The following is an 8,667-nucleotide window of genomic DNA, read 5'->3' as shown; positions in this document are numbered from 1 at the left end:
CCTAATAGCACAATGCACATTCCTGTCAAATAGTTAATGAGGATATATATATATATATATATATATATATATATATATATATATATATATATATATATATATATATATATATATATATATATATATATATATATATATATATATAGAGAGAGAGAGAGAGAGAGAGAGAGAGAGTGTTAGGTTCAAATGTTTTTAATAAGTATTGTGTGCCTAAATGCACCAATCACAATTTAACAAATTATTAATTAATTTTTTTTAATCCATAAGGGTAATTATGTAATCTTTCATTTTAATTCCTTATTTAATCTAGATATTATCCTTTTATATTAGGCAATTTTTTTTATTGATTTATTTATCTTTAATGTAATTTTCTCTATATAATTGATTTTAACGTCCGGTCCACAAATACAGATCACAATTCTCGAATACATACTCTGCCGATCAATTTGTGTTAATCATTCGATGGATGTTCATTCTGGAAATCAGAACCAGGTATTGCTACATATATACAAGCTTTTGTCAACGATATTACTGATTTTGTTTCAGATGTATTAAATCTGATAATCTTCCAGGTAAACGATGATCAAAATCCAAGGAAGGATTTGGGTAATGTCAATGATTCTAAGAATCCGATGAATAAAGTTGTGAAGAAAATAAGAAGATGTAAAACATGCTTTGGAGTTGGTCATGATAGTAGGAATTGTCCTTCTGGATTGAAGAAATCATAAAACTACAAGAAATTCATCAAATTGGACGTTTTTAGATATTATTTAGTTTGATTTCAGTAAAATAAAAGTAATTTTTGATGAATTATATGGTATTATCAAGTTTCAGTTCAGTGTAATAAAGTTGTCGTTTGATGAATTATATGTGGTTTTCTTTAAGTATTATGGTTAAAATTAATAAGATGTTCGTGTTCTATGATATATTTATGTGTTATATGATCATACATGTTATCTTTCCAATAGAATATCATAGCAGAGTCGAGTTAACAAAAGTTGTTAATGCTTGCATTGATTCGAGTTAACAAAAATTGATATGTTTTATAAGTCATACTTGCGATAGTATTCTGATAGAATTATTTCATTCCGATAACATGCAGAGTTTTGTAATGCATATTTATATATCATTCTAATAGAATACTTTCGTCAATAAAATATTCTGCAACTTTTCTTTTAAAAAAATAGATAATTTTATTGTTAAATAGTTAATATAATGTAATGTTGGAATTTTTTATAATTGGAATGTGAATATAGTACCGTTTTCATGTTTTTCCCTTTATCATGTTTTTTAAAAAAAATCAAGTCGGAATCATTTATTTTTATCACTGATCCCTAATATCAAGGCTTTTAATTTGCATGAAATCCGTTTTCATCCCTATCTAGTTTGTATGACATTTTTAAATATTTTGATTTTTCAACTAACAAAGCATAGACAAACACTCTCGGAATTTCTTAGCAATGGGCGATCAAGAACTAGATGTCAATAATCATATTTATGAGGAACATTATTTGGCTAGTGATGATGGCAATGGAATTGAAGATTTCGATTTTTCTGATAATGATACACTATATAATGACGGATTTCAAACAGGAGAAAACAGTAATCCTAATTTAGGTTAGTTTTTTGATTTTTTTGTTTGAGTTCTCATTCTATTTTCAGATTCTATATTGTTCATACTTTCATTGCTGAACATACAGAGGACGCAAATAATGATGAAGACGAAAATCACTTAGTTGATGAAGACATAGAGGTTAATATTGATTACAGTGAAGGTAATAAATCCAATTCATGATACTGAAGTTGCTACAGAAAAAAGTTAATGTTTTCAGAATAATATTTATATAATTCTTTCAGAATGATTATGTATTCTCTATTTTAAACAGGACAACGTTACTCATGAAGATACAGAGTTTAATATTGATTTCATTGAAGGTACCAATTTCAATTCAGATTTTTTTTTTTTTTACTTTTTTACATAAAAAATAAAATTGTGTCAAAATAAAAGTTATATAATTTTTTCATAATAATTTTGTATTTGCTATGTTTAAGCAGGACAACCACATGTTACTCATGATTATGTTTCTCCTGGTGGCACCTTGTATTGGACTCCGATTGTTTTAGACGACATCAAACCAAAAGTTTCATCAAAATTTAATTCATATGGTGAAGCAAAAACAATGTATAGAAAATATGCATTAGAATCTGGTTTTGATGTCAGGCTTGGAAGAGTCCAAAAAATGAAAAATGGGATTATTACAAATAGACATCTTGTGTGCAATCGGGAAGGTAATCCGAATACTAGTAACCTAGATACTCTAGATATTCAGCATAAGAAGACTCAAAGAAGGAAAGATCTATTTAGGAGGAATTGTAAAGCGAAAGTTGTTTTAGAAATAATTCCCGGTACTCTTACATATGTCGTGAGTGATTTTGTAGAGCGACATAATCATGAGTTGTTTAGCAAAGGCAATATGCACTTATCTCGTTCAAAAGGAAAACTTGATTATTCCCAGGAAATTTTCATTCATAATTTGTCAAAACAGAACATTGGTCCTGTAAAAGCACATAGATTGTATAGTGCTCTTCAGGTTGCTCCTTCGGTTCGAGGTGGATTGGTTACTGATTTCAAGAATGCTAGGAGGAATCTTAATTGTTACATAGGTGGGAGGGACGCAAAATTCCTTGTTGACAAGATGAATGATAGGAAGAAAAATGTCCCATCATTTACTTTTGAGTATAAAGTGTCGAACAAGAGATTGAATTCTTTATTCTGGGCTGACGAAACAGCAAAGTATAATTACAATTCATTCGGAGACGTTATATCACTCGATGCCACATTCAGCATGAATAAGTATTTATAACCTTTAATACTTTTCAATAAGAATTTCATTATTTCCATTTATGTAAACTAATATTTTATTTTTTAAATAGGTATGATATGGTTTTTGTACCGTTTACTGGCATTGACAATCACAAAAAATGTGTAACATTTGGTGCTGGTCTTTTAAGTAAAGAAGATGGAGTTTCTTATGAATGGTTGCTTAGAGCTTTTTTGAAAGCTTTTAGAAAACAACCTCAATTGGTTTTATCTGATCATGTGACATCCCCAAATTTCTCGGCCAGAAAAGACCGATTTAATTTATGCTTTTTAAAAATCAAATCAGAGAAATCTTTATAAAAGATGTTGCGGAGTTGGTCCCCAAAACAAAATATGATAAAAGTTTGTCAAAATCTTTCTTTAAGAAATATATCATTTCCTTTTATATCAAAACCTCGAGATGTCATGTTCCAATACAGATCAAAAGCATAAACAAGACATTATAAGCCTTACGACAATTATTTGTAACTACTGGCCTATAATCCAAAATTCACTCATCATCATCATCCGACTATGCTCGGGGTCCTCTACCTGTAATATAAACAGCTGAGTGGGTCAGGCTTGGAAGCCTGGTGAGCATATAGGGTTTTCAACCCATAATACATAAATTTATTATGTTTATACATCAATCAATCAACCTAACTACCCCAAACCCCATTATTTTATTTATTTCTTAAGGGTTTACCCTAAGAATCAACTATCACTCCTTCCTAAGGATTCATCCTAAGGAATAGACACAAAGTCACCTCGTGACCGGGGTTTATACAACGGGCACTAATTCCATAGCTGCCAAAGTTTATTCAACATGTGCTAAGTCCATAGCTCTCATTTATCGACAGTATTATTTACAGGTGTTCTCTCCTGCAATACATGTCAATGGGTTTTTAGAGTACAGCAAATGAACATATAGTTCATTACACCTACAGGTTGCGGGCCTGCTAGTGTTCCATAGACTGTCTAGAATAGTCCATGGTTGTCATCCATACTCTGCTGAATGACGGGGGCCAACAATTTGGGTAAGTGATTCTCTCAAATTTTCACCACTCACCCTTAACTCATGATCAATATTATTGATCATCTCCTTTATCCAACTCACCTTTCATCATACCCACTATTTCATCTACCCATGTTCTACCCAACATATTTTGTAGATAAAAAGCATATACAGTTTAAAACTTGTATAAAACATCAATTCAACAGTCACATCAGTCAAACAATTAATATATTTACACATAACACGTATTTCAAGGTAAATACTTCATATCTATGTGTAAATTGAAAGTAACTACACACTCACTTATTTTGGTGAAAATCGGGCAGCAATTCGTTTCCTAAAACGATCGTTTCTAATAAAACCGGGAGTTTTATTGAGAAACCGGGCTCTGCGAATGGTCGGGCTTTGAAACCGAAAAGATAAATTTTCCGGGCTTCTCGGGCACTTCGTGGGGTATTCCGGGCTTTACAATCGATACCGGGGCTTTGCGGGATGTTAAGATGGAGAAAATATGGAGAAAGAGGCTAAAAGTGGCAAAATTCCAAAAGTAACCGGAAACCCTCGCAGGTACCCTTCTATTTATAGGGTCCAAAGTTTGATCCAACGGCTGAGAAGTCTCCGGATCCGACGGCTAAGAGGCTTCGCAGAGGGTCTCGCACATGCCTCGCACCTGGCTCGCACATGCGAGGGCTCGTTGTCGGCTTCTAAGTGGACCGCGGCTTGCTGGCGCACCTGCGAGGCTCGGAGCTAGGCTATGCGAGGCTCGGACACACGCGGCAGCTGGGCGAAGCTTCGGCTGGGGAGCTGGCTGCTTCGGATTGGGCCTCCTCCTCGGTCGAATCAGAAGAGGACACGTGGCTCGCATGACTCAGCAGCCTCGGTGACTCAGCAGCCTAATGAATCAGCAGCCAGGTGACTCAGCAGGACACGTGTCACTTTCTAAGCGAGGGTGACGTGGAAATTGTGTGACTATGCGAAATTTCTCGATTTTCGTGCCAAAACTTCTAAAATCCTTAACTTTCGCATACGAACTCCGTTTTTGACGTTCTTTATATGAACGCGTAGCTAAAATTACGATCTACAACTTCCGTTTAGACTTCGTCGGCTAATTTTGACTTTAAATTTTATATTATTATTTTTAACAGACCGGGACAGGAAATCCGTTAAAAATTCATAACTTCTTAATCCGACGTCCGTTTTTGTCAGACTTTTTACCGTTGTGCTCCTAATGACGAGACCTTCAATTCTCGTTTAGGTTGTGTCGGCTAAAAACCGCTCGATCTAAAATTCGAGTTTTTAGCTGTCTACTGCTACGCTGAAACTTCGAAAAATCATAACTTCCTCATACGAAGTCAGATTTGGGCGTTCTTTTTATCGAACTTTTCGGTTTAACGAATACTACGACTTTCGCTTAGATTACTAAGGCTAAAAAATATTTTATCAAAAACTCACTTTTTACGACATTCAGCACCGTGCCGGTTTTGTCACGAAACTTCAATAGGTCATAATTTCTTCGTTATAACTCGGATTTTGGTATTCTTTATATCCCCGAAATCCTTGTTTCGACCACTACAACTTTATGTAAAGATATCGGGCTTATCTCACACTTTAATTTTGATGCTTGTTTTTATTTTTAATTAATCAAACCCTAATAATTAAGCATAAAACACATAATTCACATAAAATTCACATAATTCCTTTTCATTTCTTCTAAATGAGTTACAAAGGTTAACTTAGACCATTATGTCAATATTAATGCCTAGCCTAGAAACACGGGCGTTACAGATCAAGATCCAGCTTTGAAAAAAGCTATAGATAAGGTTTTCCCATTGACACATCATAGGTTATGTATGTGACATATAACGAAGAAGTTGCCAAATAAGGTATGCATAAAAAGAATATTATTCTTATTTTTTTGGTATGATTCTACAATTGTTTTTTCATATTCTGCCAGAATGTTTTGTTTTAAACAGAATCAATTGCATTAACTCTTAATTTTTCTTATCATTCTACAATTTCTTTTAAAATTCTGCATTCATTATCTCATATTCTAACAGAATCAATTCATTCTGACAAACCCATTGTCTTTAAATGTTCCTTTTTGTTATGATTATACAATTATATCATATTCTGACAGAATCAATTGGTTTAACTCTTAGTTTCGTTCTGACTCTAAACTTATTTTTCCACATTCTCCCTTCATGATATCATATTCTAACAGAATGAATTTATACAGATTTTATCAATTGAAGATGCAACAACCTATCAAAAATTTCGAAAGCGTTTTCACTCTATAATTTGGAATTCTAAGCTGGAACCACATGAATTCGAGAATGTGTGGCGTCAGATGTTGGAGGAGTTTAAAATTACTGATAACACTTGGATGAATACAATGTATGGATTGCGAAAATCTTGGATCCCCGCATTTTTCAAGCACATTCCAATGTCTGGTCTTATGCGGACTACATCGCTGTCTGAAAGTCAGAATTGGTCATTTCAAACCACGACACTAACCGGTTCTTATCTTGTCATGTTTATGATGACATTTGAATCAGTTATGGAACGGCAACGACATAACCAAATTCTCAATGATTTTAATACTGCCACCACTTTTCCTAAATTCATTACCCGTACTCCGTATGAACCTCATGCTTCAAATGTATATACACGAAAGATTTTTTATCAGGTTCAGAAGGAGATATCAAGATCTGAAGATAATTGTTTCCAAAAGAATGTGATATCTTCCAACGGTGTTGACACGATTATTGTTATGGAGAAAAGAAAGAACATAACTATTAGGCAAACAAATGATGTCGATGTTGATGACAAAGATGAGGAATACAATTACGATTGTCTTATAAGGGATACTGAATACACGGTATGTTTTTTTTCACATTAATTGTCATTTTATCAATTACATTTAAACACTAAAATTTTACAACTTAATTATTCTCAATAATCATCTTATATTTTCCAGGTCACACACTCAACCAAAGATGATTCGTTCAAATGTACTTGTATGCATTTTGAACATTTAGGTATCTTATGCAGACACATATTCTGTGTGTTTAAGTTTTATGGCATCAAACAAATTCCTGAAAAGTACATTTTGAAACGTTGGCGTAGGGATGTCATTCCAACAGAATTACTGAAAAGACGTTTCACTAATTCTTTCGCCGATTCTACTTCCGACATGACTGCTATTGATATTTTTTCAATTGTTGACCGTTGTGTGTCTTTTTGAGTCACGATGCAGCAAAGTTAAAGTTATACCTCGACGAACAGAATAACTTGAAAAAAAAATTCGTAGACGACTGTCCAAATCATGATCTACCGACCAGAGCAGATCATTTCAAGCAGCTTTTAGGTGTGGTTGGTCCTGATGTAGAATCTGATGTTAATGACATTCAGAATCCTACATATATTCGTAATAAAGGCTGCGGTAGTCGTGGGAAAAGATTAAAATCTACAAAAGAGATGATAGAGAAGGAAATCTCGAAACCTAAGAGAAAATGTGCTACATGTGAACAGATGGTTCATCATGACAAAAGAAATTGTCCTCTAAAGAACACCAAGAAATAAGTTCCTTTTTTTTAGTTTATTAGAATGACATTTGATTTAATTCTGTCGATTCATACTTATTGTTATCTTTTATGTCGTTCAATAAAGTATTCACTTTTATTACTATTGACTATTGACGATGACATTGTCAATCAACATAACAATATTTATATTATCTTATTACTTAAAAATACTCATAAAACGTAATACAAAAATTCATTCCATCGACTGTATAAATTCATTATTTTCAAAAATTCTAATACAAAATTTCCATCGATTGTATAACTTACAGCAACATACACAAGTTCTTTCAATCATTTTAAGATTGATTTTAATGTTAACAAAAATGTTTTATTATTTACTGTAATATACAAACGATACATGCAATTTGCAGACAAGAATTCATTATATTTATATTCTATTTCATAATATCTACATAACATATTCTAACAGAATCATAACAAATACTATTTTGCATCATCATCATATAATTTGTAAAAAAAATATTCTGGTCACAAAACATTATTAACCACAGCATTGAATTATATTAACAACATTATTAGAAACAAAAAAACATCAACACATGCATTAGTAATGTTAACTTGCATTATATGAAAACTACATTACTAACAAGAACCTTTGATTTTCACAATGCACAACGTCAACATCCCATATTTTAAACAACGCATCAAGACACCCATTATACGAAAATTAACATTCCATTATAACATATATCGAATACTACTGATAACATTACTTCATAACATCTGATAGACAAACTACTATTTCAAACATCTAACATAAGGCAGATTCATGTTTCAACATTCAAAAAAACAACTTCAGCTCATGACATATCAAAGTTTATCTGTCAACTTATTAAATACCACGCCAAATTCTTACCTACGACCCTTTGTTTTTATTTTTTCTTCCTGTTTTCAGCTGACTTTCTTAGAAGCATATCTTGTTCCAAAATATCAAGCTTACGAAACGATTCAAAATCTTTAACTATCATACTCTTGAACTTATTGAAATCAGATGTCAACAATCTTGCCATGTATTTCGTCCTTAGCTTAATTGCAGCACTCACATCAGCAGACATTTTACCTGTAAGACCACACTCCCAACGCCCTTCATATTCCCCCATGTACGTTTCCATATGCCTCATGAGGTATATTCCACATTCTGTTCCAGCTTTTTCGACTAGCCAAGATATGTTCATCACACGTGCTGC

The 8,667-nt window shown here is 32.8% G+C and overlaps 1 protein-coding gene across 1 annotated transcript; it reads left to right on the top strand.

The window, feature by feature from the left end:
- The first annotated feature begins 1,460 nt into the window (after positions 1–1,460).
- Positions 1,461–7,457, top strand: LOC128126899 (protein FAR1-RELATED SEQUENCE 5-like). The gene is made up of 8 exons (XM_052765063.1): positions 1,461–1,617; positions 1,701–1,753; positions 1,887–1,935; positions 2,056–2,854; positions 2,935–3,100; positions 6,562–6,753; positions 6,853–7,105; positions 7,186–7,457. Exons 1-8 carry the CDS (start codon positions 1,461–1,463, stop codon positions 7,455–7,457), a joined length of 1,941 nt encoding a protein of 646 aa, XP_052621023.1.
- The last annotated feature ends 1,210 nt before the right edge of the window (positions 7,458–8,667 follow it).

The sequence above is a fragment of the Lactuca sativa genome, chromosome 6, assembly GCF_002870075.4.
Source record: "Lactuca sativa cultivar Salinas chromosome 6, Lsat_Salinas_v11, whole genome shotgun sequence".
Taxonomy (NCBI): domain Eukaryota; kingdom Viridiplantae; phylum Streptophyta; class Magnoliopsida; order Asterales; family Asteraceae; genus Lactuca; species Lactuca sativa.
The sequence above is the reverse complement of the archived record's forward strand: the minus strand, read 5'-3'. Positions and strand labels throughout refer to the sequence as shown.

Excerpts from the sequence above, each read along its gene's own strand:
- LOC128126899 (XM_052765063.1), top strand. The coding sequence starts at position 1,461 with ATGGGCGATCAAGAACTAGATGTCAATAATCATATTTATGAGGAACAT. Across the intron at positions 1,936-2,055 it reads TAATATTGATTTCATTGAAG|GACAACCACATGTTACTCAT; the intron begins GTACCAATTTCA and ends ATGTTTAAGCAG. Across the intron at positions 2,855-2,934 it reads GCCACATTCAGCATGAATAA|GTATGATATGGTTTTTGTAC; the intron begins GTATTTATAACC and ends TTTTTTAAATAG.